This window comes from Sceloporus occidentalis, unplaced genomic scaffold (assembly GCF_023333645.1).
Source record: "Sceloporus occidentalis isolate IW3139 unplaced genomic scaffold, rSceOcc1.0.p SCAF_3, whole genome shotgun sequence".
Classification (NCBI taxonomy): Eukaryota; Metazoa; Chordata; class Lepidosauria; order Squamata; family Phrynosomatidae; genus Sceloporus; species Sceloporus occidentalis.
In genome coordinates this window covers 72,356,000-72,379,617 of record NW_028316983.1, presented here as the reverse complement: position 1 = coordinate 72,379,617, position 23,618 = coordinate 72,356,000, and the positions used below count along the sequence as shown (strand labels likewise).

The window sequence follows — 23,618 nt, the reverse complement described above, 5'->3', positions numbered from 1 at the left end:
ATTACGTGCTTTTTATGTTTACTCTTTGGACTACGTTTCCCAGAATGCCACTAGAAGAAGGGAGAAGGGCTACTTCAGCCTATATAGCGTTTCCTGGAGAGGCCACGCCCCTCCCCACTCTGATTGGCCGAAGTTGTAACAGGGCATGCCGGGAGTCGTAGTTCCGTAGCAGTGAGAGCGTGCCTCCACTCGCTGCTGGAGGGCGTGTCCTCAGGGGGCTATATATAAGCATCTGGAAGGGGCGGTGGGCTTTGCGTGCATTGGTCCTTCGGCTGGAGCGCTGTGGTGGGCTTTGTAGCCGGCATCCCTTAATAGAAGCCCCGCGCCAGGCCTTGGTCTCTGTGGAAACGGGGTAAGAAGAAAGGGGCTCGTGTTGCGGGGGAGGTGGAGGCGTAGGTCCTGCTCATCCTTCCGCTCAGTCTGAGGGGGGGGGCTTTTAGAGCCTGTAAATGAATCCCTTCCCAATCCGTCCTATCTCTTTATTCTCGAACACTGTCTTTCCCCCCGCGCGCGTTGTGACTTGGTACGTGCCGCCTTCTCTCGGCCTTGGAAGACCGAGGCGCCACGTGACCCCGCTGGAACCGTTTGGGCCGCCATTTTCACTCGGCGCGCGCTGAGGGGGAAAGGGAAAAAAGAAAGGGAGGGAGGGAGGGAGGGGCGTCACGTGGGAGGCACTCTCGGCCTATCAGAAGCGGCGGTTGGGATTTGGCGCCAAAGAGGCCGCTCTGAGGGGAGGGGGCAGGAGGCGGGGAAAGGGAGCCTTTTGTTCGCGGCTGACTCTTGAGGTGGAACCGCTTCTGCCCGCTTCCCCCCTTTTCCTCTCAGCGCCTGCTCCGCCGCCGCCGCCGCACCTGTGGGGCTTCCTCGCTGAGGGGCTCCTTCACGGGTTTAGGGTTAGCCTGAGGTGCGGGGTTTAGTCGGGGTGTGTATAGAGACACACACACACCCCTCTCTCTCTGAGTGCGAGGGTTAGTTAGTGAGGCATATATATATATATATAGAGAGAGAGAGAGAGAGAGAGAAAGGGGGTAGATATTTACACATGAACACCAAACTAGCTCACCAACTAAACCTTGCACCTGAGAGAGAGAGAGAGAGAGAGTATATGTATACCCCCCATGGTTTAAGGTTTAGTTATTGACGTAGTGTGTGTGTGTATAGAGATAGGGGGGTAGATATTTACACACACACACTAAACTAGCTCACCAACTTAATCTTGCACCTTAGGAGTGTGTGTATACACACCCCCATAGTTTGGTTTTTGTGTGTGTGGGTAGAGAGAGGCAAATATTTATGCACACGAACACCAAACTATCTCACCAACTAAACCTCACACATCAGGTTACTTAAACACCCAATAGGTTACCAAATATGTGTGTATGTACACACATGGGATTTATATGTATGTGTGTTCATGTTTTTTGTGTGTGTCCCCAAGTCATTTTTGATATAAAGTGCCTAAAGGCACCAGATCCATCTCACATTGGAAGCTAAGGTTCAGGGTTAGTTGTATGGGAGAGTGCCAGCAAATGCCAGGGGCAGTAGGCCTAAGAAAACCCTACAAAATGCATGGGGTTGCTATAAGTCAACAAGTGCAATGTGTGTGCACACATATATGGTGCATAAGGAGCTCCAGCTACCATGTACACTCAAAGCTTCCTGCCCTATTGGAAATATAGCTCAACAGATAAAAGCTCAAAATACTGTGTACCCATATTTTTTCCTGAAGGCTGAGATTCTCCAGTTTTAGATGAAGAAGTAGCTGTCCCAGAGGCAACTCTGTGTTGTCAAATATCTGCACTGCTGAGCATTGTTGTTACAGCACTCTTCTGTTAACCAAATGATGTGTTAGTAGTTGAAGCTATTGAATTATTTATATATTTGACATGTATTTATAGTGCTTCTATAGGATCAAGGCAATGTGATACTAAACACTGTTCCCTTTATTTAGTGTATGCCAGGAGTTGTGGATAGTATGCATAGTTTTCTCTTTGTAGTAATCCTGTGAGTGGAATATTTCCCTTGGTGGGAATATATTGTAGTGAGGGGATTGCACTGACCTAGTAGACACTTGTATTCACCTCATTTTCAGACTCTGGCAGAAATGGCAGGCTGCATTTCAAAAACAGTTCTGACATACTGGCATTTGTGGAAACTAAAAGTTGCAGACATTAAAGTTCCTTTCAGCGATGCTGAAATTCCTATTTTGTATTACAAATCTGATGGCATAATGTGTCTCATGTAGTGCACAGGGTGCTACACTGACAATTTTATGACTCCATATGAGAAGGAAATGTGATTAGTATTATACATGTAATAATTAGCAATTGTACTAACAAGAGTATAATGCATTTTACTCATGAAGTGCTATAGTGCTTACAGCTATGAAACTAACTGCTATATGGTAGATTGTGTATTGCTGTTCTAACTTCACTTCTTCAGTTTCAGAATGGCAGAAGAATCTGCTGCTCCATCTACCTCTGCTGACAAAATTGAGAGGTAAGATAGCAGTTGGACAAACATAGTACAGTAATAATACATGTATTGGAAATAATACATGTATTGGAAACCAGCAGTCATTTTTTGTTGTGTGAAAAACACTGATTCAGTTTGTTAGGAATACACAAGAATAGATGCTGAACATTGATAGTGGTGCTGGCTAATGGCAGTAAACTGGCCTGATTGGTGGATTGGTTAACTTGCCTGTTCCCCTCAAATTAGCACTCAAAATGGCCAGAATGGTGTCCTTAACAAACTGCTTTTGTGTCTACAGTATGGATGTGGATGGAGAAGCCAAGAAACTGCTCGGCTTGGGGCAGAAAAACCTGGTAATGGGAGATATTCCAGCTGCTGTTAATGCATTCCAGGAAGCTGCTAGCTTGCTGTAAGTAACATGATACCCTTCTGTTAACTCCCATAGGGACCAGCATTCCAGGTTAGATAACATGGTGCCCTTCACATTTTGGACTGCAACTCCTCTATCACCCTCTGCTAGCACAATTGCCTACCCCAGGTGTAGCATTTAGAGCCTCAAGAAGATGCAGGGAAAATTCTGGCTAGTATTACTTGGGTAGTTATTGGCAGAATTCTAAGGTGACCATAATAACTATGTCTTGAATGTCTTTACATACCCGAATAACAATTAGTTCTTGGTTTCTGTTGCAGGATGTGTCCTAAATTGATATTTGTATTGCAGCTCATCAAAGATAAGCCCCTATTTGAGATGTTTGATGGTAAAAGGAGGCAGGGAGGTTGACAGGATGTTCTGTGTGTGTACTGGAGAACAAGTGGTTTCCTTCACTATATTTAATTCACCCCTTAAGCAAAGAGTAATTCATATTTTGTATCATAGCTTTTTCCTGATAACTATATGCAGGCAAGTCTAGTTTGGTTAGAGGTGCCTGGCTTAAGTTAGAAGCCAAAGTTGCTATTAAATCCCTGCCCTTTAGAGCTTCTGGATGTCATTTCAGTATACAGTCAGCCTTCCATATCCACAGATTCTTTATCCAAGGAATAAACCATCCACAGCTTGAAGATCTTTTAAAAATACATACATTCCAAAAAGCAAACATTTGATTTTTTTCAGTTTTTTATAATTTTACTATGCCGTTGTATAATGGGACTTGAGCATCCATGGATTTTGATATCCACAGGGGATCCTGAAACCAAACCCCAGTGGATACCAAGACCTCACTGTACTGCTTAACCCATTGATTTGCATGGCAGTATGCTTGAACATAGATATACTATCACAGTCAGTTTCATGGTTGCATGAGTCTGAATGTTAATGGGTTTAGCAGAAGTTAACCAGAATAATTCTAGAAAGGTGTGGGACCCTCATCTGTAACTTTCTTTTAGGGGTAAGAAATATGGTGAAACGGCAGATGAGTGTGCTGAAGCTTTCTTTTTCTATGGGAAGTCTCTTCTAGAATTGGCAAGGTAAGTTGATGTGTCCTGCTGCTGAGCAGCATAACAGTTCGAACAGTGCATCTTGAAGTTCTCCAAGATATGGGCAGACAAGGAAATGACTGAACTACATCTAAGCAGTGATGCATTATTAGTTAACATGATAAACTGTTGTGGTATTTTAAAGGTGAGTCAAGCATTATGCAAACCTTTGTGTACTACAGTCCGCATCATTTTTTGATAATCTTTCAGTTGGTAGGTATAAACACAGTTGAATTTTAGGCAATGAGGTTAAAGAGGACTGAAGTGGAAAAACAAAACTAAACTGAGAATTGTATTAAAGTTAAATAGGATGGAATATGGCAGTGTTTTTAACAGAATCATAGAGTTGGAAGGGAACATTTAGTAGTCCCCAGTAGGTTGTTTTCAGTATCTTTTTGAAAATGTCCAGAGGAAGAGACCTCCACACTTCCAGGCAATTGATTCCATTGTCAAACTGCTCTTACTGTCAAGTTTCTTCTCATTGAAATCTACTCTCCTGTAACTTGAATCCATTAGACCTGGTCCTACCCTGTGAGGCAGCAGAGAACAGGCCTGCCCCTCCTGTCTACAACAGCCCTTGAGATATTTAATGAGTGCAGTCATGTCATCCCTCAGTCTTCTCATGCTCAGCTCCTTCAACCTTTCCTCATATGTTTTGCCCTCCATACCTCTTATCATCATCCTTACCCTTCTCTGAACCTGCTCCAACCTGCCTATATCCTTCTTAAAATGAGGCAGCCAGAATTGGATGCACTACTTCAGATGAGGCCTAGTCACCTCAGAATATAATAGAAATATTGCTTCCCTTGGCTTGGAAACTGTTTCTACTAATGCAGGCTAAAATAGCATTTGCCTTTTTTTTTGCTGTAGGATCACACTGCTGGCTCATATTCAACTTACGATCAATAATAATCCCAGTATTTTTCTCATGTACTGTTGAGCCATGTACCCCACCCCAAATCCCTTTGTATTTGGTTTTTGTGGCCTAAATGTAGAATTTTGAATTCGTTTCTGTTTAATTATGTGTTGTTAATTTCTGCCCAATTTTCTAGTTTAGATTATTTTGAATTCTGTCCCAATCTCTAAATGTGTTTTGCCACCCTTCCCAGTTTTATGGTATTTGCAAATTTCATAAAGATTTTCTCCACCCTGTTACTTAAGTCACTGATAAAAATGTTGAAGAGTAATGGCTCAAGAATTAGGACCCTGAGGCTCTCCACTTGAGACCTAATGTAGAGGGTAACTATTGATGACAACTCTTTGAGCAGTTTTCCAGTTATGGATCCATCTGACACTGTTTCCATTTATTGCACATTTAATCAGTTTGTTAATCAGAACATTATGGGACACCTTATCAAATGTTTTGCTGAAATCAAGATAAAATTTTGGCATTTGTAAGATACCTAATGTTAATAAGTTATGATGTTGGAGTTGTCAGGCTTAATTACCTGTATATTGGTGTAATGCTTTTTAAAAATAGTTAAGTGAGTACAGTGGTCCCTCCACATTTGCTGGGGTTAGGAGTGAAGGACCCCTGTGAATGTGGAAAACCGGCAAATAAAAAACACCATTCTTTTTACCCAACACAATGCCTCTAGAAATCTCCAGGTCCTCCAGTGCAACTTTGTGGTCAACATCTGCCAGAATCATGCTGGAGGATCTACAAATACCCAGAGAGTGTTTTCCCTAGGGACCTCTAGGTTCTCCAGCACAGCTCTATGGTCAGCTGCCAGCAGAATTGTGCTGGTGGACTTAGAAATTCTTAGAGAGAACATATTAATCAAAACTGCTAATAATCAAAGTCACAAATGTGGAGGGCCAGCTGTAGTTTGCTATTGAATATGTCCAGTCATTTGAATATGATGTAGAATTTTTAATATTAAAATTTATTTTCACATCTGTGTAAACGAGTACTGCCTAGTTACTTTTAATTTTAGCAGAGAAGCTTTAAGGTCTTTCCGACAGCACCTGCACCCAATGTAGATTTATTATAATGGCTGGCCAGACAGAAATGTGGAGTTGCTTATTATTCCTCTGTATTTATACCCAGCTCATCTGGAGAGAGGAAACTAAGCAGCTGATGAATTTGGGTTTTTTTTATTTCACTTTTATTATTTATTTGTATTTGTACCCTGCTCTTTAGAAATGTTGTCAGAGCAGCTTACAAAATTGTAATTTCCTGCCCTCAGGTTTACAATCTAAAGTGACAAGACACAGAAAGAGAAATAAGGGAATGGCAGTGGAGAAGGGGATCAAGTCCAGTGGTTCTTCTCCCCCTCTGAGGCCATGGCAGATAGAATGGAGGGAGGGCCCTTATTCTTTCTTTGGGCTAGGCCTGGTGGAGTTATGCCTGCTCCTTCTCTCTCTCTGAGGCCAGGCTAAGCAAGAGTGAGGCTCATCTCCTCTTCTCTAGTTCCAGGAAGGTTTGGTATAATTTTTTACCAGAATCAGGTTCCTCCCTTGCCAAGTGAACATGAGAGGTCAACTTATCAGATCCTCTGTAATGAATGACACTTGGTTTTCTAATGTGGAGTCAAACTTGGTTTTCTGTTGATGGTACAGCCTTGAATATTGTTTATGAAGTGGGCTAGTAGTTTAAGTTTCTTAGTTAGGTCACAATTTCTGGAAGTGTTAAATCTGGCATTATACCTCCCCAGAGGTACTTACTTCTCACCCCACCATAAACTGTATATTTTGATTCCAATGTAAAATTGTTCAACTGAAATAAATGTCCTAGGAATCATAGAATCATAGAGTTGGAAGAGACCGCAAGGGCCATCCAGTCCAACCCCCTGCCATGCAGGAAATCCAAATCAAAGCATCCCCAGCAGATGGCCATCTAGCCTCTGCTTAAAGACCTCCAAGGAAGGAGACTCCACTACACTCTAAGGGAATGTGTTCCACTGTCAAACAGCCCTTACTGTCAGGAAGTTCTTCCTAATGTTGAGGTGGAATCTCTTTTCCTGTAGCTTGCATCCATTGTTCCGGGTCCTGTTCTCTGGAGCAGCAGAAAACAAGCTACCTCCCTCCTCAATGTAAATCCTTTCAAATATTTAAACAGGGCTATCATATCACCTCTTAACCTTCTCTTCTCCAGGCTAAACATCCCCAGCTCCCTGAGTCGTTCCTCATAGGACATGGTTTCCAGACCTTTCACCATTTTAGTTGCCCTCCTTTGGACACGCTCCAGTTTCTCAATGTCCTTTTTGAATTGTGGTGCCCAGAACTGGACACAGTATTCCAGGTGGGGCCTAACCAGAGCAGAATACAGTGGCACTATTACTTCTCTTGATCTAGACACTATACTTTTATTGATGCAGCCTAAAATTGCATTGGCCTTTTTAGCTGCCGCATCGCACTGTTGACTCATGTTCAACTTGTGGTCTACTTGGACTCCCAGATCCCTTTCACATGTAGTTTCATTCAGCCAGGTGTCCCCTATCCTATATCTGTGCATTTCATTTTTCTGCCCTAAGTGCAGTACTGTACATTTCTCCGTGTTCAATTTAATTTTGTTAGCTTTGGCCCAGCTTTCTAGTCTATTCTGATCATTTTGAATGTTGATCCTGTCCTCTGGAGTATTAGCTATTCCTCCTAATTTGGTGTCATCTGCAAATTTGATAAGTATGCTCCCAATTCTGTATCCTTGTATTTCTTTAAATTGCTCTATGTAGAGTTCAACACATCCACATTCTTGAGCCAGTGGAGTGAGACAATCTTTTCTGTTCTCTTCTAGAATGGAAAATGGGGTGTTGGGAAATGCTCTGGAAGGAGTTCAGGTAGAAGAAGAGGAAGAAAAAACAGAAGATGCAATGGTAGAAAGCACTGATAACATAGATGGTATGTAAACCTGCCTTAAAATAGTGTAGAGATGCCAAGCTGTGTTCTGAATATTGGGTCTGAGTCGTTTTATTGTCCTAGGTAACTGTTCTTGGAGCCAAGATTTAAAAGATCCAATAAAGTCTTTTAGATTAAAATTAACTAAGAATTTAACCTAAAATTTGATTAAGCTAAGTAAGCAACTTCACAATTCCGTGGCAAATTTCTTGCTTCCGCAGACCCTTTGATTGAAGTATTGTTTGAGAACTTGGTCCTCTAAGCATCACTATAACCTCTATTTATGGAGGAAAAATAAATTGTGTCCTTAATTGTTTTAGAAACAATCGGCTCCTTGTAACCCTCAACTTTATGGGATAGATGTTCTGTAAATAAAATGAACAGAACGTATAAGGGTGCTGCAATATAGTTTAGCACAGTATGGCCCAAGATGATTACAGTGCAGTAGCATGTAATACAGCTACCTAAGACTTGATGCTGTGTAGATTGTGTTGTCACAATAGATCATATCACTTAAGGGAATGGATAGTCTGTCATCTCAGATGCCTTCTACCATGCTCAGTCTGCTATACAGTAGTTTGCTCTGTGATGCAGTGTGATGTCTCATTTAGGCAAAGCTTGGCATCTCTTGCTTGGCTGTAACTCTTGCTGGCATACAGCCCATTGCTTAAGCACAACTTCATGCAAGCCCTGAGTGTTATAGCAAGGCACTTGTTGTCAGGTTAAATATCTAAAAGGTGTACTGTAAGTTGGCAGCAAGGCAATAATAGGGACTGAGGGTGGGATGTGAAGATCATGAATGCTTATCACTAAATTCGAAAGTTTGTTTGTGCTTGATCTTCCTTAAACCTGTAGAAGAAGAAAGGGAGGAATTAAGAGAGCAGGTATATAATGCCATGGGGGAAAAGGATGAATCCAGAAGAACTGTTGAAGAGTCTATGGTAAAGACTGAAGTGGAGATGCAAGTGGGAAACAAGGATGTAGAAATGGAAGAAGCTAAGGAAGAAACAATAAATGAGCCAGCTGTGGATGCAGAACAGAACATTGTTGAGGAGAAAAAGGAAGAACAGGAGAAAGCAGAAAAGAAGGTTGAGGCAGTTGTGCAAGAAAAGGAGGGAGGCAGTGGAGTATCTCCTGAGGAGCCAATAAAAGATGATAAAGCCACAGACGAGAAGCCAGCGGTGGAAGAAAGGGCAAGTGACAAAGAAGAGCCAGAGATGGCCAAAGAGGCTGTGGAAGATACCACTGTAAAGGGAACAATGACTGTAGAAATGACAATTGGGGGGGGAAAGTCAGTAGTAAAAGACACAGATGCAACTGGGGAAGATGCTATAGAAAAACAAGTGGCTCCAGAAGAAGAAGAGAAAGCAGTTCTAGAGAAGAGAGAAAAAGAGGCAGAAGAGTTGGTAACCGTGGCTGCTGAAAAGCAGGCAGGTGGACTAGAAAATAATTCAGAAGTAGAGGAGTTAATGAAAGTTTCAGGTGAGGCAGTAGAAGGAAAAGAAGTGATAGTTGTTGAAAAAGCAGAATGTGAGGTAGAGAAAGAAGAACATCCAACTAGAGCTGTTGATGAGAATACAGAGAAAATGGAGACTACAGAACAGGTGGTGGATGTAAAAGAGGAAGAAGACCTGAAAGAACCCTTGGCTTCAAAAGATATATTGTCTTCAGCTCCAAGTGAAGAAATTACTCCTGCAGGGACCACTGATGAATGTCATGAAATACAAGTTGAAGAGAAAGTTGAAGTTGCTGCTAAGGTAGAAAAGAAAGAAGAAAAGGATGACGAGATGAGAGAGGGTGAAGGTAACATGAACAGAAGATAATTGTGGGTGGATTACATAGAAAGCTAACTCTTAGTAAAACTATTATCCATTCAGATTTCTCTTTGCCATATACTATTCTTGAATCCAGCAGGGGCATAGTTTTGAAGTTGTAAGAACTACAACCTTCATTGATTAAACTGAAAAGTTAACTTGATAGGCATAACAAACTGTTGACTGTTTGGGAGACAGTGGTCAGCATGTGCACCAAATACAGAAAACAGTGGTTGGTTGATAGAGAACCCTGAATGGATGTTTGTTGCATGCTCTGGTGTTAGAAGATTAACTCGGTGCATTAAAATATAGCTTGATTTCTCCTCAGAGAATTTTTCCTCTGAACAGCATGGTCCACCAAATACAGTAATACTAGGTTGTTGGCTTATGCCTCAGTACAAATAGTACTTAATATTCGCTTTGCTTTCTGGCCTACAACTAGATACTATTGCAGGTACAAACTTCATAGCTTCCATGTCCCGCTTCTCTTGCTTCTGCTTTGCTGTTAACTATCATGTAACATTTTGAAACCTGCATCTACAAGTGGAGATCCTAAATTTTGAAATGGCTGAAAACAAACTGTTAATCTTACATAAATGTTTGACATCTATTAAAAGGGTATATCTGGGTAAAATCCCAGATAGCAGGGCTGATTTGTCCCTTCTTAATTTCAATGTGTGATTCATTTCTTATCTAGATTTTGTTTCATGTTCTTGTTTTAGAACATTAAAAACAATTTGAGGTTATAGCCATTGGATTGTTTGTTACTGTGTGCCTTCAAGTCGTTTCTGACTTAAGGTGACCCTAAGGCAAACCAATTATGTTTTTTTTCTTGGCAAGATTTGTTCAGAGGAGGTTTGCCATTGCCTTCCCCTGAGCCCGAGAGAATCGTTAGATACCAAGTCGTTAGATGGCAAGATAACAGTTTACCAATATTCCTAAGAAACAGCAAATAGTGCTATGATATACCAACATAACTTTTTCCTGTACACTACAGCTTTTCCCAGTACTCTAGAGTAGCTCTCCTGAATGATCCCATTATTCACCAAGATATTTGGGACTTGGGTCAGTGATAAAGAATTGTGAGTTTCATTACTTACATGGATTCATTACCCTAATGATTCGTACCCTTGTACCTCTATTAAAAAAATGTTTAGAAAAAGCCTTGGAAGAGTCAATACACACAAAAATCACTTGCTGATATGCCATGAAGTTTTAACGCAATAGGGAAAAACATTTTTAAAAATAAAAATTAAAAGCTAAGTGGTATCTTAAACTTTGAATCCTTTAAAAAGTTCACTCTTGAATCTCAATACTAATATATATTGCACTCTTTAGGTGAATAATACAGAAAGAGGCCAAACCACACAAGACTGTAGTTTGCTTACTACGTAATGGTGGCAGAAGAACTTGCAAAGTTAAACAAAATAGAAGAGCAAAGTAAAGTCAATATATATGTAGTTTTCAATTGGGTATATATTAATAGGAAACTCTTGTTGTAGAGACAGAAGGATCGGAAGGGGAAGACAGAGCTGAAGAAGATAAAGAAAACGACTCTACAGTTGAAGACAAGGTGAAGAAAATGTTAAATGAGTGTTCAGAATTATGAAAGGGTTACTGTAATAAAGTAAGGAATATTGTGCAATGTAAACTGTTTTTGGTTAGTAGAACATAGCATGAACACTGAAAGGAGTCTAGTTCCACCATCTCAGTGGTTGCTTCTAGGCTGTGCATTTCACTTCCACGGGAGAATAGACCAGTCCCCTCTCCAACCCCCTTTGCTAGTATTAAACAGGCATTTAGTAACTATTTGGTAGCAGAGGATCGTTCTTTTGGTGTGCATGCAGTGCTTTTAATTTTACTGTGTTTTAAAAATAATTTTTCACTTTAAAATTGAATGGCATTTTAGTATGATAACTTGTTTAATTGTGATATTTAATTTTTATTTTAGCTGTTTCCTATTCTAGTATTTTTGTAATCTGCCTTGAGTCCCATGCAAGGATAAAGGGGTATAAAGTAAACAAACAAACTGGTGCTTTCTAGCCCATGGCTTGATTCTTTCAAATAATTATGTTTCAGGAGAGTGAAGAAGATGAAGTTGGAAACTTAGAACTGGCCTGGGATATGTTGGAGTTGGCAAAAGTAATATACAAAAGGTACATCTTTGAGGTTTAACAAAGATCTCATTAACTACCAAATAAAAGTACAGTGCACCCGCGCTATACGCGGCCTTGAGCATACGCGCTCAAGCCGCTGCGCGTGGGGCGGAAGGGGCGGCGCATCCCATTCAATTAAATGGGCGTGTGCCTGTTGCGCCCCGCGCCGCCGCGCACGAGCCCCATTGTTTCCAATGGGGCTCGAGCATAGGTGGAATTCGCCTTACGCGGAGGGATCCGGAACAGATCCCCCACGTAAGGCGAGGACAGACTGTATTGCAAAAAATACCTGCTGACTCTGCCTTCTTGATGTAGGCAGGACACTAAAGAAGCTCAGCTCCATGCTGCTCAGGCTCACCTCAAACTAGGAGAAGTTAGCATCGAATCTGGTAAGTACTTTAAAGATGGTGAGGCATGCAACAGAATAACATTTTCAGCACAGTACATGTTATAATTGCTCATAATATTACAGTGCCCTTCACGTTCATTGCATACTAGACTGTTGGTATTTTCTTCATTTTATCTTAATTATATTTTAATTGACATTTTGGTGGTTATTCAGACTCAAATATTTTCATGTCACGGATGGACAACTTAGAAGTGATTTCATGCAACCTTTCCATTGGCATTGGACCCTCCAAAAATCTCTAAAGAGGTTGATTGGCCAATTTTGGACATGGAGTGGCTGGACTTGTTTCAGTCTGATGGTGATTTTTTTCAAAACGAAGTAATCCAGATGTGGAAGTAATCTCCCATCAGTAACATAAAACCAGTGTAGTGGACTCTGCCTGAAAATAGCACCGTGGCCAATTACACTTTAGAGGCCATTGGGCAATTTTCTAGAAATCAGGATTCATGCTTGGCCTGCACTTTGGCCACCTGGCAGCAAAATCTCCATATTGCATGCTTAATCTTCATATTTGTATTCATGATGATGTATTCTGTTATGTCCTGTTTGATCTGCATGTGGAATAGACACTAAGGTAGGCTTATGACACTTCTGTCTCTTTCATTCTGTTAGGACACTGGCCTAGTTAAATAAAAAAAAATAAAAAAACCTATGTTTGTTAATCCTTTATTCTTAGCAGTATCCCCCATGCCGCCTTAGCACTTGGCCTTGGTTTTAGTAAAGCAGGATGGAATTACTGAGGAGTGTGTGTTTCCAGGTACAAGTCCTGTATTTTTCTGGTGTCTTGTGCAGAAAACTACATGCAAGCTATAGAAGAGTTTCACTCTTGCCTGAATCTCCAGCAGAAATACTTAGAGGCCCATGACCGCTTGCTTGCAGAGACTCACTACCATCTGGGGCTGGCCTATCACTACAACAATCAGTATGATGAAGCAGTGCAGCAGTTCAGTAAATCAATGGATGTCATTGATAAAAGAATGGGTAGGTAAAATTCTATGTTCTTTTGTGGTTGGTTTAAACGTTCCATTTTGTGCTATGTGCTTCAAATTGTCAGTGCTGCCTTAATAATGTAACCAACTTGTAGAACTCAGAAATACTCTAGCTTGCTGCAGAAATATATAGACAATAATTTTCAGTGTAGTAACATGTATTGAGTACTAGAGCTTAGTCTTTCTGCACAAAAATCCACTTTCATTTCAGGAGTGTGAGGTGGAGGATTTCTTTTGTTGCTGCTGCTGTTACATGGGTGGGAATCCCTACCAATCACTGAGTGATTTAAAATTAATCCAGATTTATCTTCTACTAACCCCTTGTCTATATATCTATATATCTGAATTTGAGCCTCAGAACTAAAGCTCTTCTGTTGTGAGTTAAGAAGACTTATGAATTCACTTGGAAGAATCAAACACATTTTAAAGCATTTGATATTCACTAACTGCATTTTTACTAATACTGTAGGCACAACTTAAAGCAAAAATCAGAACCGATGTGTCAGTTGTTCACATGGTTCGCTTGATCTGGGGTGACTGATGGCTGCTAACGTGTTTACCTTTTCTAGAAATGTTGACGGAGCGTCTAAAAGCAAAGGGAGAAGGATCCATTGAAGATGAGAAAGAAATTGATGAACTCAAGGAACTACTTCCAGAAATTAGAGAGAAGATAGAGGATTCGAAGGAATCTCAGAAGAGTGCGAGAGTGGCTGAACTAGCACTGAAAGCAACTCTGGTGAGTTCTAGTATTGCTCTAATAATCAGGGAAACTGTTGTTGGAGAGAAACAGATGGCAAAATGCCAAATCATTGTGTGGCATGTAAATGGGAGATAGAAGTACTATGGATACTTGATTTTTGCATCATTACTATTAGAGAGAGGCAGCTACACAGTTGCTTATTGCTTAGCACTTGATCTGAGGTGACCCATAAAACCTCAAGTTTAATAGCAGATTTTGATAGAAGATTGATCTTTAAGATCAAGCTTGGAAATTGATTGCCAGACAGCTTGGAGGTCAAATGTGATTGTGGTGATAGCCTGCAATATCTGTGTTGGGGTCACTCTGCTGTCAACAATTTATATCAGTGATTCCCAAATCCTGGTCCTTCAGATATTTTGGACTTCAGCTCCCAAATTGGCCAATGGTCTGGGATTCTGGGAACCAAAGTCCAAAACACCTGTTTGGGATTCATTGATCTAAATGTTTAAATAGACAAATGGACACCATAAAACCAGCTTCTTTGTTTGCTGTTTAATGGCTGCTTTGTAAACTGCTTAAAAAGAATTGTGTAATTTGCTTCATTTAAAATATTTTTTATTTAAAACTGTTCATAATACAGAATAGAGGCAGTGTGTGGGGGAGGTCTGTCATCTGCCTAGTATGCTGCTATTGCTTTGACACAAATTACTTCTGGGGATTTTCTGTCTATGGGCTTCCAATAATGTCCTGTAGACTTATGGATCTGTTTGTTCTCAGGTTGGTGGATCATCATCTAGCTTTTCACAGGGGACTGAAAGTGGTTTGGCTTCAACAGTAAGTGAAAACAATCAGTGACATCCAAGTGTTAGCGGTTTAATGGAACAGTACTGTAATATTTCAAAAACAATTTCTGCCTTTTTCTGTAATAGATTCCAGTGGGACAAACAGCTGATGGAGCATCTCAGTGTATTACTGACATTTCTCACCTTGTTAGGAAAAAGGTATGCGTGTCCCATCAAACTAATAAATATACTGGTTCCTGGTTAGCAGTAGTTAGTCCCTTGATCAAAAGCTTAGATAACCTTGCCTCTACAAGTTCTATAGATCCCTGCATAAGATCCTTTCCACTGGGAGCCAATCAGTCTGGGAACCCATCTAGCTTCTTTTGGTAGCTTTTGATGGTTTTGTGCTGTGCAGCACCCACCTGACTCAATCTGGTTTAATTTCACAGCTTAATTGTGTGGGTTCTGCAGGCACTTGAACATTTGGCTGTGTTAAGGACCTGTAACATTGCCTATAGTGGAGGGTTAGAATATAAAGATAACATAAAGTCCATAGCAATTGAACTTCACAGCCAAACATTGCCAGTCTGAGATGGGTTCCCTTATTTCAAGTGGAAATGGAGCATCTGTTAAAACAGTGAAGCCAGTGTGAAATAGGCCTTGTGTACAATATTTTATCTGGAGATTATTATACTGAATTGCTATGCAATCCATCCACTAGTATTCTCTTAACCAAGTCTTTCCATATAATTAAGCGATGTTTAGCTATTTGTAGGCTGCCTGTCTAGTGCTTGAATCCAATCTTGGCAGACATGTTTCTGATCTTCACAGCTGAATATAGCTAAATCTGTTGAAGCAGAACATATTTCAAACAGCTTAAGATAGCCAAAAGAGAAAGAATACACCTTGTAACCTCTGCCCCAGAAAACTTGAAAATAGCTCAGTCGGCACTTGCATAGAAAAACAGCCCATGCACGAAATACTCTTTTTAAAGACTTACATTTGAAATTGTACTTAGTGAAGAGTAAACAATTTTGTCTTCAGAGGAAACCAGAGGAAGAACCTCAACAGGGAGACAATGAAGCTAAGAAATCTAAACCAGAGCCGGCTGTCAATGGTGGTGGTGATGCTGCCCCCAGTGGAAATGAGATTGCAGAGAAAATGGAAGAGGAGGTGGGCAGTTGAGTCAGGAGTCTGTGTACACTTTTACCTTCCTTGGGCATGTCTTTTCCTGCCTGTTAATTGCCTTCTAGTCTTCTCTCCAAGACTACTTCAAGTTGGAAATTTGCCCATCTCAGAATGCATGTCATAGTTTATATATAATCCAAGATGAAAGCTAGCTGCTAGACTTGTATATATTTGTGGATAGCAGCGCATGCATCTTAAGAATGCTTTGAAACAGCCACCTTGATTAAGTACTGTTACACAAAAGTTGTGTTATCATCTGAATTGCCGTAAAATATATAATTTAAGCATAATTTGGTTAACAGCTTCTGTCATGACGCAGCTATGCCAAGTTTTTAAGTGACCTGTCTGCTAAACAGTACTGAATATTTTAAGTTGTTGCATGAATTAACTGGCTTGGGGAAGGAAAAATACACAAGCTTAACTGCACTTCTTTTTTTCTCTTTTTTTGCAGAAAGAGGGAAGACCACAAGTTGAAACAGTTCAAAGTGCTGTATGATAATTCTTTAATATCTGACACTCCTTCCTCCCAAGGACAGTGGGTTTTGTATATAATGTATTTTTTTCACTTTTGGCAATTTTTTGTATTCAATAAAGATTGTACCAAACATTTAACACTGTCTTTGATAAGATGCAGCAAAATTAATGTTTAAACCAATTGTCTCAAATCATTTGATTTAAAAGATGTTTTATTTGCCTTTTAGTCAGCTCTGCACCAGCAATACAACAGGACAGGTTTTTTTAGGCTGCCTTCCAATTAAAATCCAATCCCAGCACTATAGTATGGCAATATTGATAGAAAAGGATTAGGCAAGACTTTCTCAGAAAAACACTCTATAGTTGAGGTGCCACCACCACCACTGAAAAGGCTTCTGGCAGGATACCCACCTTGGAAAGCTGGGAAACCTGCAGCAGGTGTTTAGAAGCCATGCAATGATAGGTGGTGCAGTGCTCACAAAGTGTCTGAGTCCTTGACAAATATGCTAGCAAAATTCTGAAACTGCTTCAGTGGACATGTATTGTACAATTCATAATAATGTTGCTCTTTAATCAACCCTGCAGATGGATGCAAAATGGCTCTCCCTTTTGTGGCAGGCAAGTTTACTGTAAAATCACTTGGCTCTGGAGAACATTGGGATAGGGAATAGGACTTTTGAGACAGAAACCAGACGGTAGGAAATGCCCTTTTAAAACTTTTATCACATTAATTCTTTATGATTACATTCTTTTGATTGAAAAGGTAACCACAGAAACACAAATAGAAGAAGAAGAAGAAGAGAAATACCACTAGATGATTGTTAATGCTGTATCCAGTAAATAATTAGGACAATAGATCAGGAAATGACTGCTTACTCAGTGTATTGGAAGATGTGGTAGAACTAGTCATAGCGAAGGCTTGTTTGGTAATCTAGTCCAGTGGCTGGCATGAGAAATTGGCAAATAACTTTGGCATCTTGTGGAAGACTTTCATATCACTGGCCAAATTCTTGATTGCTGTGGTAAGCATACTTGCAGGTTTTTGTGATTGTTGTCTTTGTGTGGTTTCTTGAAATGGCAACATCCATTTCTGGCATGATGCATTTTGAGGATATCATACTAATGTACTGTTGAATAATTACCAGTGGATCTTCTGATGTTTTTGGCTTAAAGTTCTTCCAGTGCTAGCAACCTTGTCTGAAATAATGTAGGGAAAAAATACAAAATGTAAGTTGATACTTCCTGAGGAGGAATACTGTTTTTAGTTAACAGTGATATGAATTGCATTCTACTAATACAACCAGGAATATTTGGTATATGTACCTGGTATAACTCCTCCATAGTGAATTGATCTGAAATTCAATAATGTGGGAGGAGTGGGTATGAGATTAATTGGTTCCATTTTATAGGTAGGATTAGAAAACTGATTATTTTAAAACAGCATGCAGTAAACTTTAATGACTGATTTCTCTATTGCTTTCTTTTAGAATGTATCTTGTGTTGGGTTTAAAGCTTTGTACAGTATATGCTTTGCTTATACTTCACTTAAATGTAGCTTTTCAGCCCATTTTCACCAAGGTGAAAATATGTGCCAATGAATATGTTTGGTATTAATATATGTTCCCTTATTAATATAGGTTCATGAGCTACAGAAATCTTGAGAGGGCAGTAGGTACTGTGTTCTACATACTTTTAGGCTTAGAAACAACTGAGAAGGACTTTGCCAGAGATGTTAACATTTGAAACCCAAGATCAACCACCAGAAAGAACATGGTTTCAAATTATAATATAAATATATAATTATTGAAACCATAATTAATTAGAGTTAGGGTTGTTTTTTCCCTTGATGGTATATGATTCACATTTGTGTCATCCCTGAGTCTTTGTGTAAAATTTTCTGGAAATTCTGAAGCTATTGGAAAATGGGGAAAAAATTTATATTGTTTTTTGGGGGAAATCAGAAAATGCAGTAATAGCACCCTTTTAGCATTAAGAATAGAAAATGCATTATGTGTAACTTGGATTGGCATAACATTAGCATGTTACGTAGAGTTTGTTCAGACAATAATTACAATTTTATTTTGATTTTTAAAATTTTATATCTTACCATAAATAGAACACTTAGCAATATAAGAAACTTATATGGTTTTGCTAGTTGATATGGAGTAGGCCAAAACAACCACCACTGTATTACCAGGAACATTAATAAAGCAAAGAAAATTATTTTTTCCTTTAATCCTGCATAATGCAAGCACTGATTCACAGGAAAAGAAATCAGGAATTGCAGTGATGTAAGGTACTGTACATAGTCTTACATAAAAGTCTACTCACTACATAGAACTGACCAGAATGTAAAACAAAATGTCTACTTACTTTGAACCTATCAATCTATAGAATCAATCCTTCATAGAATCAATCAATAAATAATGTCTTGCTCTTTTCCTACTGCCTTCCACTTTACCAAGCATTATCATTTTTTCCAGTACATTGCAGCCTCTCCTTATGTGGGGATCCTTTCCGGATCTCTCCACATAAGGGGAATTCTGTGTGTGCTGGAGCACCATTGCAGGGCGCATGATGGGCTCTTCCGGCGCAGATTTCAGCATATGCTGAAAGCCGTGTATGGTGCGCCCACGTAAAATGCGGGCGCGCTGTAATTCCTGTCATCCCATGATGTGTTCAAAGTATGGTAGCATCAGAGTAGTCATTTTGGTTTTTAGGGTTTGATTTGCTGTAGGACTCATTTGTCTTAGGTGCTATAGGCTATATTTTTAAGGAAGAAATTCAACTGATCTGAAATGTGTAGCTTTCTACAGATACCATGGACTGTGTATGTGCCTTCAAGTTGCCTGTCAACCTATAGCAGCCCCATGGATTTCATAGCATGTGTAGCATTCTACAGACAAAGAGATGGTTTGCCATTTTCTTCCAGTCAGTTTTCTTCACTGTACTGCTTTCACAAATATATACAGAAATTGGAAGTACTATGGCATTTATGATTCTGATTTTGGTGTTTATTTTTATACTTGGGGATCTTTTCTCCCGAAATGAGATTCAAGGCAGCTGTGTAGATACTGTTTCTATTGCAGTGGAGTGAGAAATATTGGACTGAGGTCCACCGCTCTGTCATTGGCAGCCAGCTAGTTCAATTCAGTAGTCAAGCTGTAACTAATTGTATAGGGTATCGTATTCCTATTACCTAAGTAATGTTTCAGTTAAGGGGTTGTCCTTATTGGCTGAAATTAACCAGCATTTTGGAGCTTGAATGACTTTAAAACAACATGTTAAGCTGAAAGGTTTTCTGAACTGGATCTTATGCTACCTGATCTACTCATCAGAATGGTCAGTTCTTGCTGTTAAGATTTACAGATCAGGTGTATATCATAAATGGGATATATTACTGGGGACTTTTTTTTCATGTACCCATTCTGCAAATAGTTGCATTCCATCAATAAGACAACATATCTTACCTTATCTTCTGATGTTTCTTTTAGCATTATTTCTGCAATTTTTACTCCAGAGGTTTCCTTGCTGTACAGACCTAGTGCTTGTTTTGGTAGAAACGATTGGTCAATGTCCTAAAGCAGTAAAATAGAACAGGATGTGATGTCTGCTACAAGAGTATAACTAGCACGGTGATCATCCCATTTTACAACTTTACTTGTTTGGCTTGGGCATTCCTGGCATATGGTTACTGTTTCTTCCAGAATTTCAGTGGACTGATAAACATGAGCAAAATCACCTTAATTTAGTGGATGCTCTGCCAGCATAGCTGTATGGGATTACAGGAAGAGCTGAGGCATTCATAGACTGGTAGGAAGCCGGAGCTGCACCTTTGTGTCGTAAGAATACTGTGCCATTGGAGGGAAAGTTTGTGTAAGGAGAGCTTAAGAGCCCTTACACAAGCCCATGAAATATCCAACTGGCAAACTCAATAGAATTGTGTTAATTTGTTCTAACTTTCTCAATTTAGGCAGTTCGTTTACTCATCCTGTGTCCACAGAAGGAATACATAATCTTATGTACCCTTTCATTAGCTTAATTTATCTAGTGTACATACCCTTGATGTATATCTGAATTCTCCATCCCATCTTCCATCAGCTATACGCACAATCACAGATGCACCAGGCACTAACTGGATCTAGAAGAAATACATTCTTAATCATTTTAATCTTACCTGCAGTATTGATACCATAAAACAGAGTGGCAATGTGGGTAATGGAGAGTCCATGTGGTTTCCATTTATGTATATGAAAAGCCATTGGATACTGTAACATTAATAGGGCTAAGCTTTAACTTAAATTTCCTGAACCTAGTGTCCTTCAGTTGGTTTCGGTTACAATTTCCATTAACACCAGCTAGCAGAAGTGGTATGTACACAATAAAACAGCAGGGGGCACATCTGGTTTGGGGTTTCTGTTCAATCAAGGGAATAGCAAGAGAATGTACTTGAAACTGACAGACCAAAATAGGTGTAGTAAGTGGATAGAAATGTTTCTCTTTTGTAATAGAACCTGGGATCATCAAGGGGATGAACAGTGGGAGAAAAGAGGTAACTGGAAATACTGTGTACATAGAATCCACTGCTATAATGGGCTTTAAAAGATGATCAGACTGAAGCATAGAAATGAAGACCTTCCTTGGCTACTGGTCACAATGGGTATACTGTATGTTGGCTCCAGTGTGTATCATCTGCTAGGCAGCCATGTGAACAAGGATGGACTGGATGGGACCTTGGTCTGATTCAGCATGATTCTTCTTAAATTCCATCCTCGCTGTAGCATTCTGAGCAGTTAGGGTTTCTGTGGCCATGACTGCTATACAGCAGCAAAGCCTGAAAAAAATTCTGCACCCCTGTTGTCCACTTGTGCATACTTACAGCTTTGCAAGGAAAACTACACTTTGCCAGTTCACTCTAAAGAGGCTTTAACTGTATAAACACAAGGCCCCGGTATTATTTATAAAACTACTTCCTATGCTTGCCTTAACACAAGATTAAAAATGGGGAGGGTAGTTATGAAAAAAATTGAAATTATCCTGAAATGCAAAGATATACAGTTGTATTCCCTTTTACCACATATGGATGTGGAAGCTGGACAGTTTAGAAACAAGATAGGAAGAAAATCAATTCATTTGAGATCTGATGCTGGGGAGGAGTGCTGAGGATCCCATGGATGGCCAAAAAGACCCTAGAGCAGATCAAGCCAGAAATCTCCCTGGAAGCCATGATGACAAAACTGAGGCTGTCTTTGGCCACATCATGAGAAGGCACGGCTAATTGGGGGAAGGCTGCATGTCGGATGGACTATTAAGGAGGTCATGGTTATGAATGGACAGGAACTAAGAGTGTTGGAGCATGGGGAGTCTTGGAGATGTCTCATCAGGGTCACCATGGGTTGAAATTGATCCGGGCAGTTAAGAACAAACACTTGCCTAATCACTTACCACCTGCTTATCGAGCATGCTCTTCATAACACTGCTGCATTTCCCTTCAGTTAAAGAAGCCAGGATGATCTGTTCAGGAAAGGAACACACTGAACAGTAAAGCTTTCACTGCTTTCACAACAGTACAAAATGTTTTATATGAGTATAATACTACACCAGTTGAAAAAATGAGTTGCAGCTTTTTCTGTACTACCAGTTCCTGAAAGCAAACTATCCACTACATTTTTGAACTAAATTTTGTACCAGCACTTCCCAACCCCCAAAACCTGAAATGATAAAATGGTAATATTGACAAGTCAATAGCCAAATGTGAGCAAATGTACCAAATTCTATTTTAAACTAGAAATAAGAGCAACTGATTGTAGGACTTGGTTCTTAGGAAAGGATGTGCTCCAGAGCATAGACATTAACTCCTAGAATCCATCTGATTTCAAGTTTTTTACAGACTGTCTGTAGACTTGTTTTTTTTCTTTGTAGTTATGAGTTTTTCCCCAGCTACAAAGAACTTGGACAATTTGTAACTTGATGTAACATGTCATACAGTGATGCAGGCAAATCATACAAGAAAATATTTGCAAAGAAGAATATTTATGCCACAAGTCAGCTCCCAGAAATTTTTGAGGAATATTTTTGCTTCTAAGGCAAAAATCCCTAGCAACCTCTGCTCCAGACTGCTCTTGGTTTAGATTGGGTTATTAAAATTTGTAAGTAAATTTCACTTGTACCTCACTCGGAGCTCCCTGGTATAAGGGCAATTGGTAAACACCAGTGTTGCAGTAACCTGTAGAGAATACATGAAGAGACGTCCACGCCTCACTTTCCGGAGTGCTACCTAACTGGTCTCCCTTTATCATGACTTTTCTCTGTGTAGGTTGAGTGTTTTCCTTTACGGTTGGCACACTGTGGGCTGAATGCACTGCCCTTCTGAACAGGTGAATAATAACCGTTGAATATTCACAGTAAACCCTGTGGGGAGAGGACTGAAAAACAGAAAACAAGTTCCAAGTTCTGAAAGAAAAGACTGCAAGCGGTCATACAGAGGGACTCAAATATTTCTCTTATGCTATGATATGTGGTGAAATGTAATGGGTTGGAGAGCATGGGGTTCTATACACAGTTGAGTTCTGTCTACTCTTCTAAAAAGTTACTGGGCAGTAAGTACAAAAGGAATGTGTACATGCCCCCAAGAAATTTGCAACACAGCCTCATTACTAATCCTAGCAAAAGTGTGTGGACCCCGAATTCCAGTATACAAGCCAAAGACAACACACTGGAGATACCTAGTAGCCTAATTACAGGAACATTGCTACATTGCTTAGCTTTTCTTTCAATTTCCGCCAATTACCTTCCATATGATTCAGTTTAATTGACTGCAATATATACACACACACACATACATACTGTTCATAAGTAAGCCAATATTTTATACAGAACTTGGGAAAGAGACTTTTCTGGATAGAACTCCCATATATATCCATTCAGCATAGTCATGCTAGTAGGGATTTTGGGAGCTGTAGTAGAACTTTTCCCAAAGAGTAAAAAACAGCCATACTGGCAACTCGACTTCTATGGATACCTTTTTTGAAATACAAGTGGTTTCACTTTACAGCTGTAAGCAGGTTATTCAGTGAGGTAGATCCTATGACCCCTGCTTTGATGCACTGATCACTATCTTTTTGTTATGATTGCTACATCTGGGCTAAATCCTGTATTGATTTCATTATTTTTAATCTCTATCACTTTCTGCTTGAAAACAAGCTCCAAAGAGTCCTAGATCTCCAGAACTGGTTTTGAGAGTGTAAGAAGTGATGTAATGGGGAGAAGGATATCCCTTCCCTGACAATTAAAATTGATTCCCCGGTCTGTCTACCGAAAT

The 23,618-nt window shown here is 39.8% G+C and overlaps 2 protein-coding genes across 7 annotated transcripts in view; one reads left to right on the top strand and one right to left on the bottom strand.

Annotated features, from left to right (window-relative positions):
- Window positions 1–193: 193 nt before the first annotated feature.
- Window positions 194–16,435, top strand: NASP (nuclear autoantigenic sperm protein). Of its 5 annotated transcripts, none has more exons than XM_089515002.1 (15): window positions 196–352; window positions 2,443–2,499; window positions 2,774–2,884; window positions 3,859–3,939; window positions 7,685–7,788; window positions 8,641–9,588; window positions 11,102–11,172; window positions 11,679–11,755; window positions 12,071–12,144; window positions 12,957–13,145; window positions 13,723–13,889; window positions 14,631–14,687; window positions 14,783–14,854; window positions 15,680–15,808; window positions 16,275–16,435. In XM_089515002.1, the coding sequence occupies exons 2-15, from the start codon at window positions 2,450–2,452 to the stop codon at window positions 16,317–16,319; spliced, it is 2,175 nt and encodes a 724-aa protein (XP_089371128.1). In that variant the 5' UTR covers window positions 196–352; window positions 2,443–2,449; the 3' UTR covers window positions 16,320–16,435. The 5 variants fall into 5 exon arrangements, with proteins under 5 accessions (XP_089371133.1, XP_089371128.1, XP_089371129.1 ...); XM_089515003.1 differs by lacking the exon at window positions 196–352 and adding an exon at window positions 728–785; XM_089515006.1 differs by lacking the exon at window positions 196–352 and adding an exon at window positions 797–904.
- A 77-nt stretch (window positions 16,436–16,512) lies between these two features.
- CCDC17 (coiled-coil domain containing 17) overlaps window positions 16,513–23,618 on the bottom strand; it is a 48,863-nt gene continuing 41,757 nt past the window's right edge. Inside the window, exons 29-34 of one of the 2 annotated variants that reach the window (XM_089514995.1) lie at window positions 22,468–22,722; window positions 21,743–21,811; window positions 20,358–20,438; window positions 19,768–19,875; window positions 17,621–17,649; window positions 16,513–17,494 (exon numbers count right to left, since the gene is read on the bottom strand). In XM_089514995.1, coding sequence (XP_089371121.1) covers window positions 17,482–17,494; window positions 17,621–17,649; window positions 19,768–19,875; window positions 20,358–20,438; window positions 21,743–21,811; window positions 22,468–22,722 — 555 coding nt within the window. In that variant the 3' untranslated portion in view covers window positions 16,513–17,481. The remainder of the gene's footprint in view (window positions 17,495–17,620; window positions 17,650–19,767; window positions 19,876–20,357; window positions 20,439–21,742; window positions 21,812–22,467; window positions 22,723–23,618) is intronic. The other variant, XM_089514996.1, reaches the window with a different exon arrangement.